The sequence below is a fragment of the Genypterus blacodes genome, unplaced genomic scaffold (genome assembly GCF_046128005.1).
Source record: "Genypterus blacodes isolate CSIRO-AG114 ecotype Tasmania unplaced genomic scaffold, CSIRO-AGI_Gbla_v1 ptg000053l_1, whole genome shotgun sequence".
Lineage (NCBI taxonomy): Eukaryota > Metazoa > Chordata > Actinopteri > Ophidiiformes > Ophidiidae > Genypterus > Genypterus blacodes.
This window is the reverse complement of record NW_027466865.1, coordinates 2,074,973-2,095,134: the sequence shown is the minus strand read 5'-3', so window position 1 is coordinate 2,095,134 and position 20,162 is coordinate 2,074,973. Positions and strand designations below refer to the sequence as shown.

The 20,162-nt window shown below is 40.9% G+C and overlaps 3 protein-coding genes across 3 annotated transcripts; 1 reads left to right on the top strand and 2 right to left on the bottom strand.

Annotated features, from left to right (window-relative positions):
• The first annotated feature begins 239 nt into the window (after positions 1-239).
• On the top strand, positions 240-7,145 carry LOC143001363 (interleukin-6 receptor subunit beta). Its single transcript, XM_076150927.1, has 15 exons — positions 240-465; positions 714-818; positions 1,096-1,207; positions 1,383-1,516; positions 1,600-1,727; positions 1,918-2,074; positions 2,164-2,246; positions 2,356-2,575; positions 3,346-3,549; positions 3,952-4,053; positions 4,272-4,415; positions 4,821-4,943; positions 5,179-5,263; positions 5,473-5,545; positions 5,742-7,145. Exons 1-15 carry the CDS (start codon positions 393-395, stop codon positions 6,453-6,455), a joined length of 2,457 nt encoding a protein of 818 aa, XP_076007042.1. The 5' UTR covers positions 240-392; the 3' UTR covers positions 6,456-7,145.
• A 2,200-nt stretch (positions 7,146-9,345) lies between these two features.
• rnf181 (ring finger protein 181) lies at positions 9,346-11,291 on the bottom strand. The gene is made up of 6 exons (XM_076150928.1): positions 11,205-11,291; positions 10,513-10,632; positions 10,265-10,401; positions 9,876-9,991; positions 9,692-9,766; positions 9,346-9,585 (listed from the first exon to the last, which is right to left on the bottom strand). The coding sequence occupies exons 2-6, from the start codon at positions 10,596-10,598 to the stop codon at positions 9,526-9,528; spliced, it is 474 nt and encodes a 157-aa protein (XP_076007043.1). The 5' UTR covers positions 10,599-10,632; positions 11,205-11,291; the 3' UTR covers positions 9,346-9,525.
• A 680-nt stretch (positions 11,292-11,971) lies between these two features.
• vamp5 (vesicle-associated membrane protein 5) lies at positions 11,972-16,750 on the bottom strand. Its single transcript, XM_076150817.1, has 3 exons — positions 16,489-16,750; positions 13,726-13,869; positions 11,972-12,874 (listed from the first exon to the last, which is right to left on the bottom strand). Exons 1-3 carry the CDS (start codon positions 16,489-16,491, stop codon positions 12,728-12,730), a joined length of 294 nt encoding a protein of 97 aa, XP_076006932.1. The 5' UTR covers positions 16,492-16,750; the 3' UTR covers positions 11,972-12,727.
• Positions 16,751-20,162: the final 3,412 nt, after the last annotated feature.

Below are 20,162 nucleotides of genomic sequence, written 5' to 3'. Positions count from 1 at the left end.
CCTATGTGCACTTCAATTCAATGTAATTATTTATTAGAATTATTAATTTATAAGTAAAAAAGGATATGTATTATCTATTAATATGTAATTTTATTAGTTAATGAAGTACATTTGGAAGATCACTCTCTCATACACACACACACAGAGAGAGAGATTTGATGCGTGTGTGTGTGTGTGTTGCAGATATGGAGCAATTTCCTGGCCACAGAGAACCCAGTTGCTCAGAGGGCTGAGCTGAGTTTATCTTCAGCTTCCTCTTGCATCACCTAAAACATCATTTAGTAACTAACATCTGAGCCCTGTTCTCTATCTAAATGAATGAGGTTTTAGGTGTTCAGATGATGTAGGAATTGTGGGTGAATCCTGATTTTAATCCTGGACCCGTGGTCACGATGATCTCTGGATATCCTAAATGGGACCTTGCTGTTTGGGTCGTAATTTGCTTTTTCCAAGTGTGCGCACCCGGTAAGTCCGCTTCATGAGTCTCTTTGCATTTACTTCCTGAAATGTTAAATCCTCTATATGATGTCTGAGTGAGGTGACCGTGTGTCCATGTGGTAGATATGAGTGTGTTCAGTTTAGTAAAAGCCAAATCTGAAACCAAGCACCTTGCAAATATAAGTGAAAATTCAACTGAATAATGTGTTTGTTTGTGAGTCAGATGCTGATCATTGCAGAAATATAAAGTTGTGTCTTTGTTCACTGTGTATCAGAGCTGACGGTGAGATACTCTGAGCTGCAGCTGTGCAAGGAAAATGAGCATTTGTGTGTGACTCTCGCCAGGGACTGTAGCCCCCCACCACCCACAGCTACACTTGGTATACACACAAACACACACACACACACACACACACACACACACACACACACACACACACACACACAGAGACACATGTGGTCTCTTCTTATCTTCCTGAAAACGTCTCTTTATTCAGCATTTAACCTTGATATGCACACTGTGTGAAAACAAGCTGTTCCTTTATGGGTTTGCTACTTTTACTTAGTGACAAAACGTCCTACCTCTACATATTTTGCATAACCTTTGATTATGTCCACACTCAGATGACAGTGTGTGTGTGTGTGTGTGTCCTCCAGAGGACCTGAACATGTCCTGTTACTACCATATGTCCGAAAAATCTGTGACGTGTCACTGGAGACACAAGACAAACATTTACACTGAGACCGTCAGCTCTCTCATCTTCAGCAGGTAAAACACACGCACACACGCACACACACACACATTCTGATCAAATTATTTCCTGTTTGATTTCTTACTTTCAACTGGTACAAACACATGTTTCAAATCATCTTTGTTTGGTTATTTGAACTGTACAGAAAAATGTATGTAATGTATAAATCCATTTCTTTCTCGTCTTCTTCAGTGAGGATACAATTTTATCCTGTGAGGGCGTCCTCAACGCAGCAGCCATCCTCAACGTGACGGTGAAGATAAGAAACTACAACACAAGGAGTGAAATCTGGTCCCAGCCTCATACTGTGCTCCTGTACAATATAGGTAAGACACACAGCCACATATGTAGGATTCATCTATGAGCCTATCAGATGTTACACCTCCCTCATCCTCCTCCTCCTCCTCAGCTAAACCCTCTCAACCTGTGTTACTGGCTCTTAACTCCACTGTTGACTCACTTGTTGTGTCCTGGAGAAGCAGCAGTGATGGCATCTGTCGACTCCGCTACCGAAACAACACTGACGCTTGGTCTCAGGTAGTTCACACACCATGACTCTACATGAGGAATGGAGGCATAGTATCCCCATCACCAAAACAAATGGGATGCAGCACACGTCTTCATTTGTTCTGTGGGAGTAACATATATTTGAGGGAGTTTCACACTTTAAGTGCTCAGGAGTTTCTTGAAAGTCTCTCTTTACTTTGTTGCTGTTGCTTTATTCCAGGCTGTTTCTGTGCCTGCACATCAGGGACAGATGCTGGTCTACATAATAAAACACCTCCTGCCTTTCACCGTCTACACAGCCGCTGTGGCCTGTAGGGGGCAGAGTGGCAGCTGGAGCCACTGGAGCTCTGAGGTCACTGAGAGGACGCTGCAGAGGGGTAATGCCTGACTGACACACACACAGAGCCAAAGTCATGCAGAGTCCTTCAGTCAAGTCTTAACTTTGTGCTGTTTCTTTTAAACTTAGCGCCGTCCAGACGTCCAGTGGTGTGTTACAGAGTGGAAAAGAATACATCGAGTGGATCATTTCACCTTCATCTCATGTGGAAGGTACACTGTGGAAGTGTTTGTGTGGTTTTCTCTCCAACAGAAAGCCCCTCTGGTATCACTGATCATCTTTGGAGGTTGTGGCTATAAATGAAACAACTTCTTTCCACAGGCTCTTGACCTCCATGAGGCCGGAGGTCAACTCATAGGTTATCAGGTGAGCTACGAGCCTGTGAAGACACAGAAGTTGCGCAAAGAGATCCATAATGTCACAGAACCAGAGCTAAGCCTAGTGGTGGAAGAGGGGCGCTGCATGGTCACGGTTAACGCTCACAACATGGCCGGTTTAGGACCTGCAACATATCTCAGCATCAACACGCACACAGAGAACAGTAAGTGTCTTCTCTCTTTTCACGTATGAGTGCCTAGTGGTGAGGAGAGGTGCTGCAGGCTATGATTTCCCTCTCCTTGTTTTCTTCTCACTTTCTATAGCAAAATAAGTTTGCTGTTTCATTGCGCAGGTGACAAATGTGCTTAGACAATCAAGCCTCTGTGATCATATGATGTTCTCTGCACCTGTGTTTCCTGCACAAAGGAGTGTGCGTCATCGCTAACTGCCGACTCAAACGAGAAGATTGAGTGCATCTGACATGAGAGGATGCTGCAATTTACAGGATTTTAAACCTGAAATCTGACATATCGGCCTTTATTCCTTCACATGACCACATTTAGTCTTCCAACCTTCCATTTCTGCCCATAACCTGCTTGGCTCCATAATTCCTCAGGCATCAATCCAGATCTTCTGATAACAGCAGAAGCGTTTAATAGGAACATTGGCTGTACATTCTCCGGCATGTGCATACGGACAAATCCACAGTATCACGGTGTCTTCCATGTCACATCCTGTTGCTCAGCCTTTTTAAACCGACCCTATCAGCCTAAGAGGTGGTTGAGTGGTTATCTGCACTCAGTTAGGCAACATCCTGGATGAAAACCTGAGAGGGAAGCAGCACTGTCACAATTTTCAGATGAAACATTGCAACACAACTCTCACTCTTTCTGTCAAATACTCACGCAGAGGAGGGAGCTCTTAAGTAGGATGCTGCTGATGGTCTCAATGATTTCACTAATTACAAAATGTCACTGTTTTTGTTTACCTCAGCTCTGCCTTCAGTAAAACACCTGTGGGTTTCCCGCTCTGTTCGGGCTGAAAGAGGCCTTCTGGTCCAATGGGCTTCCAGTCAGTCAGCCGCTCCCTCTACTCTGCCTGTCAGTCATTTTGCCATCCGGTGGAGAGCCGAGCTGAATCTGCCCTCTAGCCACTGGACTCGAGTGGATGGCGCCACCACCTCAGTGCTCCTACGAGGTATATATAATAACACCAAACAACAAAGTGATCTCACTTATGGTGGTACTGCTGATGCAGGAGGACAGGATGATCTTATTCTGTCAGACTTTTGTACAAAATCAACAAAATCAGGCCCAACGCTTGACAACCAAATCATTCAAAAATCGATTTTCCTTTTCCACACATGAAGACGCTATGATACACTGCACACCAAACCAATCACACACATATCTTACAGTCTGATTTCATCAATTGCATGCGGATCTGAATATGGCTGCACTCTCTTCACAAAGTCTGTGTTAAATCTGAAATTCTCAAATAAGAGCCTGGTCGTAAATAATACTGTGTGTTTGTATGTGGCCTGTTCATGTAAATAAGTGTTTTCACTCTGCATTTGTTTAACTTGTGGTGTGTTTGTAGAGCATCTTGAGCCTGAGCGATCCTACATCATCAGTGTTTTCCCTGTGCTCAGCCTCCACTGTGGCCCTCCTCTGTCACTGCCTGCCAGTTTACAGCATGGAGGTAAGCAGCAGCTAACAAATACACATATAAATCATTGCAGAAGTTGTGTATGATCTTGATCCTGCACAAAGCTGCAATTTGTAAAGCAACTGCAGTGCCTTTGTGCTTTTTGGAATTTATTAGTATTTGGAATTTGGTGGCAAAGTCCCATCAAGATCCAGTTTTAAAGTAGAAAATTCTAATTTTAGTTGTTGAGATGTTTCCATGTGTTTCTTCAGCTCTGTTAGAAGCAGTGAGGCTGAAGGTGGTGGGTAAGACCGAAACCACAGTGACAGCAGTGTGGACGTGGCAGAGGAAGAGCACTGGAGGAAGCAAAGTGGACAGATACGACGTGATGCTGAGACGAGGCTCACACAGACAAAGTAGGACATCAGTGTTTTCACTCAAAACTGTGAATCTTTACTTTGTTTCAATTTAATGCCTGATTTTGCACCGCAGGATTTTTGCATGCATTCTTTCTCCTCCAATGTAATTTCACACTCTAACAGGACATAAGAATAATCTGAAAATAAGACAAACACAGACATACATATGGGCAAATCTATATATTAGCACATCATTTTCATTTATCACTTTTTCCTTGTATGTAGTGATTTTGAATTTAAAGGTTGGATGGATCATTGCACATGTTTTGACAAATTTTCATCACCTTCCCAACTTTGTCATTCGAGCCTGAATGACTGAATTCCAGGAAATGTTAAATACTGCATCTAGATAATAGATTTCCAGTATTTCAGTGTCTCTCCGTCCTGCTCTCTCCTCTGCAGCCGTGCAGCTGTGGCCGGACCAAAGGCAGCACACTTTCCTCAACCTCACACCCAACACTGAGTATTCGCTCATCCTGTTGGCCGGTAATGTTTCCATGGACATCATTGTTATCACGACTGTGGGTGAGTTTTCCTCGTGAATGAACATACAAAGTTATCTCCAAACCTTCAGCTTTAGGAATAAGTAAATTAAACATCTAGTGAAGCAATAATATGCAATCTAAATGCCATCTAATAGAAATATCAGCTAATACTAAACATGCTGGTTGGAGAAAATAGGATTTGTGTTACACAGAACATTCACCCATCCATTTATTGATTATATATGAGTTGTTAAATTGTGATTCTTTTCTCTCAGGTGAGGTTACAGCTGCGGTCACAGCTGCTCCTCTGGTGGTGCTGCTCGTCTTTGTGACGGTGGCTGTCGTCTTCTACATGACGCTGTGAGCTTTTATAGATCATTTCACATCTGACAGTGTTTAACACATGAATACAAAACAATTGGTCTTTCATTTGTTTGCCATGAGGGAGGAAGAGGCAGAGTCATTTTTGTGTGTGAAGCAATATTAGTTTGAAACTCAATAATTACAGTGACCAAAACAATCAGATCATACATACAAGTAGAACTTAACACACTGACGTCTGTGTGCAGGCACAAGTCTTACTTAGTCTCCAACCCTCGCTGCAGTACAACAGGACAATGGCTTTTAAACACAAATAAACAGGTAAGCTGCTTTTTAAATGAGATTTCACACTTTTTCGCAAACAAAAACTGGGTTTAGCCGATACATCTAAAACGCATGTGTTCACTCAGTGTGCACAGCGCTGCTGAAGCAAGGAAGCAGATGGATTTATTGTTTTCACCTCAGCTGGTTGTTGCATTTGCTATGTTTTAATCGGCAGTACTTGATATCCTTAAAGAAACTGGCAGAGAGAAGCACCCTGGACATTCAAGACTTTCAGGTTACAGATGTACTGGGAGAGAAAAGCCCCATTATGATTGGACCAAAACCCACAGCCTCCTCAGATGAGAACCTACATGAAGACATGTCTCTGCCATCTTTCAGTCATCTCATCATCAAACTGTCAGCTCTAGATTCAGAAACAGAATATGTTAGCCACCACACACAGCACCAGGATGTTTCTCTGCAGCCATATTATCTTGACTACATCATAAAAGGCGATGACCCTGATGATGCACCTCTGCAGCTATGTCAGACCCACCAAGCTCTGGCCTGTTTGCTTCAGGAAGGCAATCCAAACGGGCAGGACAGAGGTGTTCACGGGTTACGTCAGACAGGACAGGCTGTAAATTGTGATTTTCATGAAATCCTAGTGAGTGAGGTGAGTCAGTGCTTTTCTGAGACTGAGGCAGAAAACATGGCAAACTTGCCCTTTCTACGGAAATGTGTTGATGTTGAGACATGTTGCGGACAGACAGATTGTTCCTCTCTGCTTTGTGAGGAAGATTATATATCAAATAGTCTTTTTACTGCAAAGCCTACGGATGAGCACATCAGACTGTACCACAATGTGTCCATGACACAGAGTCCTTCAAATTATGACAACCATCCTTCAAAATTAGGCTGGAAACATCATGACTCACCAAAAAAATCAAACATGGTGACAAGATGAAACCAGTGAGCCCTTTGGAATATCAGCATTGCTCATCAAATGTGTCCCAAGTTGCACCAGAGTCACATTGTTGAATTATTCTCAGTCCAGTCTGGTTAAAGTGTGAGCAGCAATAATGTACATCAATTGTTTTCTGCAGTTGCTGGTCAGACTTGTCATCACTTTCAGGAGGAGTCACTGCCCCCTTGTGGGGACTGTGACTCCTGCACGGCCACCTTAACCTACAGAGGAACATTGTCTTGTGACGTGTTGTAAATATAATGTAAAATGTAAGTATTGTAAATATTGACACGTTTTGAAGGGAGACAACACGTTTCACTCCTTTCATGTCGATTTAGGTGATCAAATGAACCAAGCTGTTGGATCTGTGTAACTCATAATCAATTTAATGGTTTAATTTAGGTATTTATGGCTTTTTTAATGATCTCAATATTAAAAGAACACATTTTAAATTGCTCTTTAATTAGAATTGCTCTATAATTCTGATGTGGTGACATTTAAGTTGACAACAAAACCTTAATTTAGTTATATTGACCTCTTTCAGTTAAATTGAACTGTACTTTATAACGGTTTTAGGTTAATGACAAATGCAAACTGCATCTCAGAAATATGAACGATGCATATTTTTAACTTGTGGTTCCCATTTACAGTAGATCACAACATGGGATTCAAAACAGCTTTGTTAACAAGAGAGAGCAGAGATGAGGCAGGTCCTGTTGTTGCACAATTTTATTAAACTCTTAGCCGAGCACCAGCATCCAATAATAAAATATACCTGGAGAGTGCAAAGTGCATCAGCAGCAGCAGCAGCAGTCAATCAAGTCAAGGTCGACCCTACTGGTTTCCAACTTTTGTATCAGTCTTGCAGTGAAGTATGTTGAAAATGACACCAAACTGTAGAAGCGCAAATTAAAGTTGACTACTGCCACCTAGAGGACAGCTGTGTTTCCAACTTGGATGGCCCTGGGACCCCTAAAGCTTTAGTGAGCTATTTATCATTATATGTCATGAGTTTGTAAAGTTTCATGTTGCTTAAATGTGAAATAAAGGTTTCCAACATGTTTTGATCCATTCCTCATTTACACCAAATCCTCCCTGCCTTCACATATTTTGATGGAGCACTTTGTAAACATTGTTTTGGCATCGGAGAACCTGCAGTGTCATTATTTGTGACGTTTTATTGACGATGATTAAGTGGAATTACAGGAGTGTAAATCTGTGTCACCAATCACAACAGCAAGGATCTGAACAGCAGTTTTAGCAGCTGGAGCAGGAATCAACATGTTTTGCATCACAAAGCGCCATACACGTATGTAAACATGTTGATGATGTAAGCACATTACTGGATCTGGGCCAGTATAAACTTTAAGTGAAGTGACAATATGGCACAACACTTATTCTGCTCTAACAGAAAAAGTGTGAATCATTCATCATAGCATGTGTGAATAGTCTCTTTGTCTCGTGCTGCAGAACAGATTTAAATCTACTCTGGAATTTACATTGGTGTCCTGTTTTGAGTGAAGTGAATGTTTCATATGTGATTTCCTGTTCTGTGATAGAAACATTAACAGAAGTACACTGGAGTGCTCATATGATCTAAGCCTTCTTTCTTTGTCTCACACAGACATTGGTATCATCTTTGTTCACCTCATCTTTTTTAAATTGTAACTTAATCCAAGTCCCCATGTTCAGCTGCAGCCTCTTTCTTTAAGGGAAACCCAATGAGGAAAAGGCGACGGGTCTTAAACTCCAGAAAACAACAACAACACAGAATCAGCGTCATATTCAAGTGTCATATTTCCTGAGTTTGCAAACATTATATATACGAAAGGAAATTCCTGAAAAACAACAACAAATCAATGCAGATATGATTTTTTCTCTTATTTAGATATTTTTTTGCCAAAGATTTATATTCAAATATTTAAAAAAGGTAAATGCATGAACTGTGTGAAGCACTTTCAAAATGTGTGTTTCTCCAACACAGGACATATATTTCAAACATGCTTCATACATAAGAGCAAAATAGAACAAATCTACACAGACAGCCTGGCCTCGGATTAGTATACCAAATCTATTGTTAATTATAATGGAACACCGGTGATTTTGTATCGATCAGATTTGGAGACCGGTTTTGGCAGATCAAGGCGTCAAATCTTACACGTGACAAATGATTGATTTCCTATAATCTACTGGTTTAAAATCGGAGCAAAGCAGATCAGTCCTGTGTTGAATCTGTTGTGGTCCAAACTATTGGACATGACTGTTCAACAAAGAGATGCTTTCTCAGAAATCAATCTTCATCCCGTTTGAGAATGAATTACATTTGAGGTAAGAAAAAGAATTTTCCCAAAAATACAATTAGGGTGAACAAACACTAAAACAAGACTCTGAAGACGACACTGAACTTACATATGAATAAAATCTCATCTGCATAGGGGACTGAGTTTCTCCTTCATTATCTTCTACTCACATACGTGTTTCTATCCCTTAAACCAAAATAAGTATATATCTGCTTTGTTTGTTAAATTGTGGAGGTGCTTCTCCTCTCTCTGGCTACATTTACACTACAGGTATTGATCCCCAATTCCAATGTGTGTATTCATTGTTCTTAGAAAGCCTGTTTCACCTCTTCAACAGTTTGGTCCTGAAACAACCCAAATGCAAAAAACTGAGGGTTTAGTCTCTGCTGTGTGGATAAGACAAGACTGAACTAATGTCATAAATTATTGCTTTCTGAAGCATCTTTAAAGGTCTGCGATGCTAATCTGATATGTCACATGTGTGAGGAGAGGGGGGGGGAAGACAAATTTGGGAATGTGTACCAAGTGGTGTAAATGACACGCGTGTGTGTGTGCTACAGCGTTCAAACAAAAAACACTTGAGTCCATGCTGCCTAATCAAGAATGTGCCTTTATCCTAGTTGAGATTCCAAAAATGCTGAGGGCCTTTTGAATCGGATCCCGAAGCCAGTGTCTCTCCTGCAGCCTTCAGGGTTTTCAGGGTAAAAAAATGTCACTGTAGAGCCCGACGCCATGAGCTGCACCACAGCGCTGATGTGTTGTCTCAGCTGTCATGTGTACATGGCTTGATGAAGGTCCACCAGCCTGTGCTCTCTCTGTTTTCTTCTCTCCTGGAGGACATTCAGAAAAAGAAACAAATCAGCTGAGGGACACTGGGGAACTGACGCCGTCTTCAAAGAACACTTAAGAGGACCAGGATGTATGCGACACACTCACCTTGTCTTTTTTAAACTCCTCATATTCTGGATTGTCTGTTGGTAGTTCAAGTCGGCACAGCGGACAGGAGTTTGTCTACAATTAACAAACACACACACACTGAGACACTGCACAGTTCCACTTCATGTCTTCCATGTCTGATGCAGAATGGACATCTGAATTACAAATGACCACATTCCCTTACCTTTCCCAGCCAGGGCAGGATACATCCCGAGTGGAAAAGATGCTTGCAAGGCATTTCTCGAACCGTCTCCTGTTCCTCAAACTCCAGCAAACACACGGGACACTTCACACCTTTGTCTGTTGGAATAAAGACACCGTCTGACGTCCCTCTAACTTCACTAACCCGGGGGGAGCCGGTGAGGCCTGCGTGCACGGCTCCAAAGTCACCACAGTCCACATTCTGGATTCATAAAGTCAAACTGCAGACACTCAAACTAAGAGCAGCCCCATGTTTGATACTGGAGCTCAACTTAGTTACTGACAGAAACACGATGATCTCTTTCTCGTCTAGACTCATTACATGAACTGAAATGATCATTGTGGTGTTAAAGCTGAACGTAAGTGTGTCACCTGCTTGCTCGGGGGAAATAATGACCACAGAGAGGGTCTGAACTGCAGTTTTGGCAGCTGGAGGAGGAAGACGTTGGTCCCAGTCTGACAAGTCAAAGGCCCCCGAGTCAACAATGTCCAGACCCTGCATTAAAGACCTACTCTTACACACACACACACACACACACACACACACACACACACACACACACGTCAAAGCTCTCGATCAAGATGGTATCAGTGTAAAGTTGGAGTTACTGTGACCTCACCTCGCCAGTTCTAGCAGAGCATTCTGACGATACTGTTCCTCTGGGTTGGTGGGCTCACAGTCATGTTCTTCAAAGTATGACGCCATTCCAGACTGTGCTGTCGGATTTATATCAACATAACTGTGTGGAGAGTTCAGTTCAGAGTCACTATTGACTGCCTGGCTCTTGACATTTGATTTACGCAAATTAATATAAAGACAACATACACACTGACACTGATAATACTGCCCTGAGAATAACACTCTGACAATACAAAGTGGCGAACCAGCGTCAAACTAAAACAACATTAAGACAGCAGAGGAAACAGAAATGAGGATCGGCGAGCACCAAGTAATCAAGCTAAAAAGTTAGTGTAACAAAGTGATTTGACGTGACAAACACAGCATCTTGTCAGTACTGATACTGTACTGTTCACTGCTACAGGAAAGATTTGGGCCGTTTGGGGACAAATACAAACAGAAATAGGCAATATTTTTTGGAGGAGTTTGGTAAAGAGAGTACCGCTTCGGCTAACAGGCTAACCGCTACATCACTAAGACTATCTTCAATACCGCAACCGTACATTACGGATTTATTCACATTACGCACCTAGAATTCACAAACAATAAAGAGCTTTTTATGACAACTATATTTCAGGGGAAATATTACCCGCTTATTAAGCAGACTAGACTTTTCTAATAAGCGAGGCTTACCTTGACCGCTAGCAACAGTAAACACTTGTCATTCTTCCGGGAGTGACATGGTGAGTGTCACGTGGTACGATCTGTCCAATCACAGCGGGGAACAGACTTCTCGCATGTCCTGAACTGGCTTCCTCACAATGGCTCACATACAGCACGTGCACAGGGGGGCTGTCATACATCATTTATGTTGTTTTTTTTATTTGCAAGAATTCAATTATGAACATTTTACAATGGGAGATGGCAGACGTGAATGGATTACATCATCATTAAGATGTCACATCATAATGATCAATAACATCATCATCATCATGAATCTTGTCACACTCACTACTTTGAGAGCACTTCACTTTCTTGGAGTGTATCTTCACGCCACATTATCTGGCTCAGTTTTGGAGATGTTTCACCCCGCTATGGATTGAAGTCCAGTGCGTAAACACAGACACGGACACAGACACAGACACACAGACACAGACAGACACAGACAGACAGACAGACACACACACACACACACACACACACACACACACACACACACACACACACACACACACACACACACACTGGTCCTCTTACCTCTTACCGGCTCACCAGAAGGATTACTTATGTATTAATCATGATAAATTGAATAGGCAACAGTTTTCTAACATGTGTGGACATGTGGCCAGCAGGAGCCAAATATATATCAGCTACAACATACCAGAGCCATGTGGAGCAAACTGGGTCACTCAAAGTCCACTGAGGTTGGGTTCATACTGCAAACATAAGATTTAAAGATATTGGGTATAATGTGTACTGTTTATTACCATTCATTCTCTGGTGTCCATTTTCCTCCTCCACCTCATGAAAACACGTCAAAATCATTATTTTTGACACCTACACATGGTTTTGCAAATGTTTTATGGTCTTTTCTACAGGACATTACATTTTAACTAATATTTAGTAATGAATGTAATACCGAAAACAATCTACAATACAAAATTGAAGATAAACACAAAAGAAATTAAGACAAGTTACAAGTGATTCTGCAGCAGCAATATTTTGTACACTGTACACAAATTAAGCAATCAGGATGCACATCATTACTTGAATCCAATTTAAAGAAATTTCAATGATAGCAAGTTGCAAGTAAAAAGTCTATTTCTGTCTCTATGGCGTCTAGATGAATGCTCCAGCATTCAACAATACATCAATTTGGGAGGGAGGACCCATCCATCCATCCATCATCCCTCCGCTTATCATCTAGTGGGAGGATGATCACTTAAAAAGAATAACATTTTGTGATTTTGTGTCCTTTTAATCTTGGCTTGGCAAAAGCAAAAAAGAAAACTTAAAATAGGAAACAGAAGCAGCTGTTGATGGTACCATATCACCTGAAGACCTGCTGACACCTAAAAATGCCTCTAAAACAGAAATACCTCACATAAGCAGATGCTTGAAATGGGGTTGATTCAGTCAATCCCATATTTTGTACTCCTCACTCCTCGCTTGACATCCATCAGTCCCACTGTTTTGTCCTTCATTCATGGCTCAATCTAGGAGTTTATGCTGACACAAATGATGACTATAATGAGGACGACTGCTACGGTCACTGCGATGCCAATCAGCACCACTTTCGTCTTCATATTTTCCCATCTTTTCTTTTCCTTCACCTGTTTTGAGGTCTTTTCAAAGGCTTTGCTCTGGAAATAAAAACACAACAGAGGCAAAAACATTATTTATATCATTAAGTGTGTGAATTTGGGTTGTTTCATATCTAGGGCTTTCAATAGGGTGGATTGGAACCCTAAATTAACCACAAGAGCCAGTTTTACAGTTTATTATTCTCCCAAATGGAAGTATATTAAGAAGTCTATGGATGAAACCTTTGGTCATCAATCCAAATCAGTGGTCACCGATTGCTGAATGAGACTCACTGACAGCATCATAATGCTGTTGGAGCAAAGACTGATTCCCTTCCCCACTGTGTCATACAGTTATGATTATAATGTCACAGTTCAGCTATGACACACATCTATAAACTCATGCATATTGATGACAAGTGAATGATAAATAATCTGTCTGCAAAGTTTTATTCATCAGGCATTGAAACCTTTTTCTCCTCCAAGTCCCCACAGAGCAAACTTTGAAAAACAGTCTTCTCTCTTTTTTAGGTCTGTGAACCGGCCCACAGTGTGATGTAACAGCCTCAGAGTGATGTGGGAAAGAGGTGACCCACTTGCCGACCCCCTGGATGGACATTTGCCTCGTGGCATGTCCTGCGCTCGCTCTGTCATACCCAGGGAGACAAGCTCGCTTCATTCATCTTAGGAAACAATAGGAAATACCTTTCTAAAAATAAGCCCATAAAACACAATCAGGATGTAAATTGTACATTTGTTTTCCTCTCCAGCTCCACCTAAGGTGTATTTATAGGCATCAATATGACATTTCCTGGTTTTGTGGAAAGACTCTTCGTGTGCTATCTGGCCCAGTAATTCTCCTTGTCCACTGAGAAGACTGGCAGAACATACGTGATGTGACACTTGCTCACCTTTTCCAGCAGCTGATCAGCCCTGTTTTCCAGTTCTCCCAGTTTGCCAGATCTCTCATCGGCCTTGTTCAGGTTATCCAGCATTATTACCTTCACCTCATCCACGTCCTCCTGGGCCCTCTGCAGGCGGCTCTTCCCATTCTCCTGTCCAGATGACAGATAATGAGAGACATACTGAGGACGGGTGCGGTCATGTTTTGTGTTTGCTGGATAGGTATTTAAAAAGAGAGATGGACGAGTACAAGCATGATTTTGTGGTGCAACATTTCTTGACATTCGGGAAATGCTGGTGAAGTGAGTTGATGTTAAGAGATAAAAAGAAGACTAATGAAAACCGCCATGGCTGAACAGACGAAACCACCACCACCACACATCAACTGGAACGCTCTCAGAGAGTGCATACCTACGCCAAGGCAGTCCAATGGTCCTCCAATTATGTCTCTCAATGAAGGAATTTAACAGCTTATTGACTCGATCGTGATCACTGGACTAATTCACTCAGAAAGAACGACGCCGGGAGGATTCCAGTTCTACATAATAAGTCGTCTCATGAGGTTAAATGTTCCTAATTTGCGGAGTGATCTGCCGGTAGTGGGCCGAATCGGGCGGGCCGAATAGAGTCCAAACGGCCCCGCGGGCCAGAGGTTCCCCACCCCTGCTTTACATGTTCAAGTAATCTATGAGATGAACAGTGCAGCAACACAAAGGCAAAGGAGCAGATGGAGACTAAATTGAAAGAGGAGGAACTAGTTCAAACTTAGACCATGCCACCTGTGAGGGAAACGAAACAAAAAAGAAGAAGCATGTCGAGAAGGAGTGAGCCGTAACAACAGTGACATCCTACTTTCCTGAGGTCCTTGGTTTAATTTTGAAAAAAGATGAAGAGAAATGACTGAGGCAAGGTTTAGTAATAAGATGTGGTCCTGCAGGTTAGAGGATACAGATTTCTTTGCAGCAGTTGGAATGTCTCAGTTATTGGTTACTTTCTGTTATAAAGCATCATTTATCTAATCTGTCGATTTCTTGGACAAATTCTAACGTCTTCAACTTGCTGCCAATTGAAAGAATGTAACCTTAGCCTGCCTGATACAGATCAGAATGGCCCAATGTTTCCTAAACGTTTAGTGTTGTATCTTAATACAATGATGACACTCATCAGTCCAAAGTGTAGAACGTCTCTCATGGGGTTTAGAGTACAAGCAGATTTACAGAGACAAATTTAAAGCACGTAATCAACCAAAGTAATTATTATTATTCAAAGTCATTTCCCCAACACGGGCTGGCAGTAAAACAGGTAGGGCTTGTGAAAGCATGAACAAGCACTGACGTGCACTTGACACAATCAGCATGTAGTGAGGCTGGTTTTCTCTCATCACAAAGGCAAAAGCATTGAAACAGCTGAGCAGCTGCTTGCCTCAACTCCTAATATGAAATAGCCTTGGCACCCTTGTGCTCAGAAAAAAAGCTGCTCCCGCCCTCTGCCACACCAGACTGATAAGCCCCCCGAGCAGGATATTTACTGAGACGTTTGAACCCACAACCATTTGTATTCTGACAGCTTTCTCCTTAACCTTTGAGGGCAGGAGAGGAAACCTGTTTTTCTGAAGTTATGTGACAGGAAACCAACAGACAGAACAACAGACTTCAGCATCTTGAATTTGTTCTTCATTCACTCTGACTTCCTGTAAAGGCATCTGTAAGCAATGCATGTTTCCAAGTTGCAAATGCACAATGGGCTTGTAAACCAATAAGAATAAACCTGGTTCCAATACTTGTTATTACTGATGGATATTGATTAAAGCCCATCAGCCATTTATAGTCCAACACATGGTTGTAATTGTTGAACAACAGTCTGTTTAAAATTCAGCCGGCGACAGCTTGTCACAGGAACTGCTGCCCATTCCAATTCCCCTCCTTGTTTCCTTCCTTGCTTCCCTTACTCCCTCCCTGCTGTCTGGATCACTCCAGCTGGCACATTTGAGGGCAACCACACTCACATAACGTAATAGGGTGTTGATATCTATCTTTCAGGCACAACCTCATGTTCAACGGTCTAAGGACTGTGTGACTTTGTAACCAGCAAAAAACCCCAAAGACATGGTGTTACTTCATAATAAAGGCTTTGTGTTCTCAGGTAACTCAGATGAGCTGAGTGTGTCTGAAACGGAATCAGAGCATATGGTTATTAAAATGGCAAGAAACAGGAAGTAAATACTGTGAACTTTATGGATGTATTTTTTTTACTGGCTAGCATTATTCTGCATATTTATATTATTATGATCGTGATGAAAGATATTAGAAAGCAACTGAAAGGGAGAAAGTACCTCCACCAATACATTTTATATCCTTCTAACAGAGAAACACAACCTCCTTGGAAGAGATAATAAATGTGTCAATAAACCAAGAGACGTTCACTGACCAATCAGGGTCCAAACCACAACAGTTTAATTTAGTTTATAAAGAAAAGTTGCACATCGTATATTAATATGTTCACTCCTGTATTTTTCTATCAAATTTTTATATTTGTTACTATTTAAAATGGAGGAGTTTATTTGGACATGGTGTCGTGTTTACCTACAAATAACCGTAGGGGACTTTGCCCACAGATATTGAAGGGTAAACGCGACGACTCAACAGTCTTTTCTTGCTAAGAACGGTCTTTCTTCTGTGTTACTTTCTCTCTCTGTACATTTATCTTCAACACTGTCGCAATCCTCATAGCATATTTAAAAGAAAACTCGAGAATAATGCTTATTTTCTCACCATTTTCTCAGTCGGTCGTTGTGAGTTGAGGCTGTCACCGGATCCAGGACATTTAAAGAGCGACTGAAGTCAAAGTGAGAAACAGGAAACACACAAATCTACTTCGCGGTTTGAATGTCTCACTGTTTCATCTTATTCCCCTGAGCACACGTTCCTTTTTTCTTCTCTTTCTATACTGTCGTTACTCCCTCTGTTCTCTCACTTTCACTTCTAGCTGAGCGTGTGTATGCGTGTGAGTGTTCTGCTCTCCCTGCTCAGAGACACCCTGTCATTGTGCTGCATTCAGGGGCTGTCGGGAAAATCCACAATAACGATATGGAGGCCATGAAGACTCTGTGGTGTAAAATGACCTTTGACGAGAGGTTTTTTTGTCACATACCAATACATATGTGCATACATGTAGTGAAATGAGCTCTGAGCTTCTTCTGCAAGTCTGGCCAGTCATAGATGTATACAAGGATTTGCATAATGTCTCGTGCACAAAACGGGATGGGACCATTGGGCCTGCCTGAGATAGTTTTTGAAGTCTTTTCAGGGATCCAAAATTCTTAGCATCTGCTATGAATGAGGCATAGTTGATGGTCACTCAGGTGGTCTGGTTGATATAACTGTAAATGACCTTAAAGCATTCAGTGGATGGGTGCATTGTGATGTTGGGGAGACCAGTCCTATCAGACAGATGTTTCCTCAAAGGATAAAGGTTATCACAGAATAACATTGTATAGTAGTTCTTTACTGATCCTGAAAGTCTGGACAGAAATGTTCAAAAAGATTATTCAGATTAATGGCACTAGACACTAGCACAGTAATATATTCAAAAAGGTGCACATTCTAGTATAACCTAGCACATACAGCACCAACTGTGATTCATTTAATGTCATATTTTTTCACATGAATGAGTTGTTGATATCAAGTACAAATCTCAGTTGATTATAATAGCTGCAAAGGAGCAACATGTTTTAAACTTTAATTAATTTTCATCTGTGTGATTTAAAGACAAAGCTTCAATTTATCATGGGCATCCAAATATTCTATCTTTCTTTTCCTGTAGAAAGTCAGTTTTCATTTTATTTTTATTTTTAAGTCAAAATTACTTTCAGGCTAAATAGTATATACTACTTCTACAACAGCACTGCAGCAATGTGAATGAAAGAGAAGTAAAACCAAACTGTTCTTCATGTTTCTGAAGCTTTTCCGAGACAAGATCAGATGCAATTTGTGGTTCTGTTGTAAACGTCAGAAGCATGACATAATCAATATTGAATTCTGTTTTTGTTTAATTTTGTTGTTACTGCAACCTACACAAGCAAACACAGTGATCTCCTTCAACCACACTTCACTTAGCTTCACTTCACACTTCACTTTTCCACTTTACTTAAGTTGTTCAGCAGGCTGTGCAGGCTGCTGTTTCCTACTTATGGGCTGGGCAAGATTTTAAGAAGGTGACTGCTGGTCCACCCTGGTGAGAAATGTGTATAATATTCATGTAATATCCCCACAGAGACTTACATCATGACTGTGGTACTTCAGAGTTAATATATGGTGACATTATGGAACTCTTTTCTCATACTGTAAACTATATTTGCTCATATATAAAACACACTTTGTAATTAGTTGTAGAAGATCACACAAACAAACAAGAGCTTGCAAATACTGTTTCAGCTTTTGTTTACTGTTTGCAAAGCTTGACAAGATTTCACAAGACATAAGTGTGTTCTTGTCTATTAAATTGTTTATACAGTCCAGTGTGTTGGGTAAATGACATAAAACAAAAGAGATTCAGGCTTCATGTCTATACAAAAAAACAATAATTTACTTGTCTTGCAGCCCTGTTTGTCCTTTGTAGCTGAGAAATACAGTGTAGTTATGATGTACGACACTGTATTTGAGCTTACAATATCATATAGATGTGACCAAAGCGCCTCTGTACGTTTTCTCAAGCAAATGCAGAATAGATGAATAATAAAGCAACAGTGCTGCAGTGAGGACTATGCAGGCTCTTGAGCTCATGAATCCCTGCCAGGCCTCTTATAGGAAGCTGACACACACACACAGACAACACAACTCCATTGTAGCCCAACTATGTGAATAGCAATCATAATTCTTTCCAACAATCTTCTCTTGTATATTCACTGTGAGACTATCTGTCAGAGAGCACACACTACCATCCACACCATCACAGCCTCTGCTTATGAGAAGGTCAAAACAACCTCATTGAGAAAACAACACATGCTTAAATCCTTACAGACTGCTCTATGAATAATTCACGGCAACTAACTCATTCTTGTGTTGTATCATGTTATATGTGTCTAATGATGCAAAAGAGGATGTATAGGACATGAGTATCTGAAGCCTGAATGGAATTGCTGTTGTTTAGCGTAAAGAGGAAGAAGCACCAGGAACTTCCTCCTCAAACTTCAAAGTTTAGATACATATTGTACATAGTTAATGGATTTGACTGATAGAATGATTGAATTTGATGCCATGATACTCTACTTTGCTTAAGAAAAGACTAATTTCAGTCTGTTTTAATGATGGACTTTAAGAGATGTTGTGAAGTCCAAATGCCCATTGGTCTTTAAAGAATATCATTTCCTTCATTGTCTTTGGGATTGAATAAGGTTATTCAACTATAACACAATCTGAATACATAGGCATAGTGAAGTGTATGTATGGAATGTGTATCAGATTTCCTCTGTGACCTTTAAATATTTGGCTAGATTGTTTTTCCCTACAAAGCCCTATATAATTTATCAGCAGTATCCCTCATATCCATCTGGAGTCTTGAACTAATCAAACAATATTCAAAAAACAAATTAAAATATTTAATTTGGAAAAAAAGCTAAAATGACTGATTCCAAGAAACACAAAAAAACAGATGGGAAAATCCAGATAAATAGGAAACAAATCATATGAGCCAAAATCTCTCATTTTGTCCAGCAAGGACAAGCTGTTCAGCTCTATACTAAAACCAAATGTTATGAAAACTAATATAAAAAAAACATTCCAGGTAGGTCATTATATTGAGTAATGACAGAACAATGATGTGCATGTGACATTGCAGGACTGCTAGCAGTAGTAATGCTACTTCTACTACTCTGTTACCATTACTGCTACACGTGTGTGTGGTACTTAAACAAACATTCTTCATCATATCAGCAGTTTATCGTGCCCAGCAGCTAAATCTTTTTATTTTAATCTACAGGCCAATTATAGCAGCAGCAGTGGTAGCAGCAGTACAATCAGCATTACCAATAGTAACAGCAACAGTAGCAGAAGTAATAATTACAGCACACTAGCAGCAGTAGTAGCAGCAGGTAAGTTCAGCAATAAAGCCCTGCATCAGTCAGCAACTCATATTCACATCGCATACATTACTACATTACATTGATGTTACTCTGTTCTCTGTTCTTAGTGTACTCTTAGTGTACATTAGTGGAACATAATCGTAATGTAATGTAATAATATTGGTATACTGTGTGATAGTATAGTCATGTAACAGTATGATGACATCTTGGATAAAGTGAGGACATTTTTCAGTGTGCATGTGAGGCTTTGTCAGGTCAGAGCTACCAGGCTCAAAGACCCAAACAACAAAAGGCTGCTTCTGGACACCACCAAGTCGATACAAAGGCCATATTCACCATGCTGCCTGCCCTCCCTCCAGACACGTC

Excerpts from the sequence above, each read along its gene's own strand:
- LOC143001363 (XM_076150927.1), top strand. The coding sequence starts at position 393 with ATGATCTCTGGATATCCTAAATGGGACCTTGCTGTTTGGGTCGTAATT. Across the intron at positions 1,208-1,382 it reads AGCTCTCTCATCTTCAGCAG|TGAGGATACAATTTTATCCT; the intron begins GTAAAACACACG and ends CGTCTTCTTCAG. Across the intron at positions 2,075-2,163 it reads TGAGAGGACGCTGCAGAGGG|CGCCGTCCAGACGTCCAGTG; the intron begins GTAATGCCTGAC and ends TTTTAAACTTAG.
- rnf181 (XM_076150928.1), bottom strand. The coding sequence starts at position 10,598 with ATGGCGTCATACTTTGAAGAACATGACTGTGAGCCCACCAACCCAGAG. Across the intron at positions 10,402-10,512 it reads GCTCTGCTAGAACTGGCGAG|GTCTTTAATGCAGGGTCTGG; the intron begins GTGAGGTCACAG and ends GTGTAAGAGTAG. Across the intron at positions 9,767-9,875 it reads TCCTGCCCTGGCTGGGAAAG|ACAAACTCCTGTCCGCTGTG; the intron begins GTAAGGGAATGT and ends TGTTAATTGTAG.
- vamp5 (XM_076150817.1), bottom strand. Across the intron at positions 12,875-13,725 it reads CTGATCAGCTGCTGGAAAAG|AGCAAAGCCTTTGAAAAGAC; the intron begins GTGAGCAAGTGT and ends TTTTATTTCCAG.